This window comes from Acanthisitta chloris, unplaced genomic scaffold (genome assembly GCF_000695815.1).
Source record: "Acanthisitta chloris isolate BGI_N310 unplaced genomic scaffold, ASM69581v1 scaffold13079, whole genome shotgun sequence".
Lineage (NCBI taxonomy): Eukaryota > Metazoa > Chordata > Aves > Passeriformes > Acanthisittidae > Acanthisitta > Acanthisitta chloris.
The window spans coordinates 1-2,570 of NW_008692263.1; the positions used below are offsets into that span (position 1 = coordinate 1).

Genomic DNA, 2,570 nt, shown 5'->3' on the forward strand with positions numbered 1-2,570 from the left:
CGCTCTGCCGGGCGGGCGGGCACATCAAAGCGGGCGAGAACCGGGGCAGCCCCCAGATTTACGAGGCAGGTAGATGGTCATAATGTTGGATGGGCACCGGAGCATGTGGCGCTTCGGGTTTCCTGTTCATTAGGGCGAGGTCTGGGAGCGCCGTGCCCTTCTGGGGGGAAACTTTTCTTTCCCCTTTCCAGGGAATACACATGGTAAAAAGCTGGGTAGTATAAAAGTATCTGAACTTATTAGAAATTACAAAAACATATTTTATTGAATCCATATGCTACCGTCTGCATTTTCAGAGAGGCTTTACCAATGATTGAAACGCGGTCTTAAACAGCACAAAGCAACATTTGTCTTTAGAGAGTCCAGTCGGGGAATTTTTGTTTTGTCTTACAGGTGCACTGAAATAACAACGAAAACCAGTTAACCGCAGTCAGGTTTTTACCTTCCTGCTTATTCAGAAATGACGGAGATAGGATTTTCCTTTCCAGTAACGACTTTTAATTGATTTAGATGTGTGTGCGTGTACATACATATTTTTTTTAGAACCTCAGCAAATACTGAATAAACTGGAACAGCTTTCAGATTTATAAAATACAGAAAAGTATTTTATTAGCTTGCAGTGAGGTACTCAGCTCATCACTAGGACTTTTTTCTCTTTTTCTTTTTTTTTTTTGGCCTGAAGGATGAAGCTTTCTGATAAAAGGCATGCCAAGCTAAGAAGGGCATTTTTATGTTAAAACCACCTCATCAGTCAATTAATCCGTTTTTGCCGCAGAAGGATCTAAGTCTTGAACATTTGGGTTTTGGTGGGTTTTGTAATGTTTTGGGTTTTTTTTTTATAATTTAGCCCTTAGATTCGTTTCTGCTTTCAATAAAGAAGTTTTACTATACCTTTCAAGGACAGAGTAGCTCTTGCACTTCACCTTTAGTAAGTTGCAGACAGGAAGTCGCGTCTCAATAAAGACCATATTGTTGGGTTACAGCATGGCACATTGGCTTTTATAACTGCATCCTTGCGGTGTTATAATTCTATCACCATAGATTTAGCTTTCTAATTCGCTGCTACAGCAATGAGACACCATTTGCTGCTGTCAGTTGAAACTTCAGTGGCAATTTGCCTTTCTGTAAGTCTTGGTCTTCCTGGGTGGAGGTGGTGTTTGCATATCTCCAGGAATATATTTCTAGCTAGTATCTCAAACGAGCTTTAAATGTGTGTACTGCTGAAGTAAAGTCTCAAAACCAAATGATTTACTGTCTAACAATAAAGTTGAAATGATGTGGTAATAGCTGTACTCCCAAAGCGTATCCCCAAACATACGGAGCATTGTTCGAGGAAATGCACTTTAGAAATCTGTTTTGACATATCGAATGGGCCATTTCATGGCTGTGTAACTATAATCGTCCAAAAGGACTCTGTAGGCTAAAAGGAAGAACGAGAAAAATCCCACGAAGCAGTTACTTTTCCTAAACAACTATTCCCATGTCTGTTTCGTATTAAAAATGACCTCTCTCTTTCCATGTTCAGGCGGATGTTTCCTGCAATGAGAGTGAAGATCTCAGGTTTAGACCCACATCAGCAGTATTATATTGCTATGGATATTGTGCCAGTGGATAACAAAAGATACAGGTATGGTGACTTTAAGGCAAAAAACCATATGATGCAAACCACAGGGAGCTTGGCTGTTGGAAGAAAATATTAACACAATATAAATTAGCAGAAGATCATGTTTAACTCTCCTTAAGGAGTCCTATTTTCATCCCAGTGCATTTAAAAAAAATCTGCCAAGTATGCAAAAGCAACTAAAATTTCTGTTGAAGCACTTTATGATGTATTTGCCTCACGATGTGTGTGTACTGTGGGCATATGCTCAGCTTTTGGCTTCCAGAGACTGTAGCTCTGGTGTGGTCAGGAAATATTATATTTTATTCCTCATCCTGTCAGTGGGAATTATTTCAAACAAATAAATATGAAAATGTACATTTTCTAGTGCTAAATGGAATTAACATTAATTAATAACATTAATAACATGGCTGTCTGTTTTAAATACTTATAAGATTTCTTGGTCATGCTTAAAATTGATTATATAATTTAATTTAGAAACTGTTTATCACTGATATATTTGGATGCTTAGACTCAGAGAGTAATGTTTCTAGTTACTGTGTTTTAAAGAATTAATGGCATTGTTGTCTGAAGAATAATGTGATGAACAAAAGAGGTTGTTCTTCAAATATTTAGAAGTAGAAATTTTGTGCTGAAGCTCTCACTGTTTCAAGGGTAGTCGTGTTTCAAGGGAGCTAGTTGAACTCTGCAGAAACCACTGGTCCTGTAGAAATCTTTGCAGGATCGGTCCTGCAGCAGTTACTGTTGTGAGTTGTAGCACTTTCGTAGGTCTTGTTTTACAGATGCAATCCCATGCTCCGTAGTAGCCAGGGGGAGCCTGGATAAAGTAGTTCAGTGGAGACAGGATCAGGTCTTTACCAATTGCTGGGTTGATCATTTTAACCTATACTTACTATAATGTAGGTAAAACCGCTGCTGATTTAAGAGCAGAACTAGGAATATTCCAGAC

The 2,570-nt window shown here is 38.7% G+C and overlaps 1 protein-coding gene across 1 annotated transcript in view; it reads left to right on the forward strand.

Annotated features, from left to right (window-relative positions):
- Nucleotides 1-1,525: 1,525 nt before the first annotated feature.
- The window catches only part of TBX18 (T-box 18), a gene marked incomplete at its 5' end in the record, with an annotated part of 17,820 nt that continues 16,775 nt past the window's right edge, over nucleotides 1,526-2,570 (forward strand). Inside the window, one exon of the mRNA XM_009082599.1 lies at nucleotides 1,526-1,627. Coding sequence (XP_009080847.1) covers nucleotides 1,526-1,627 — 102 coding nt within the window. The remainder of the gene's footprint in view (nucleotides 1,628-2,570) is intronic.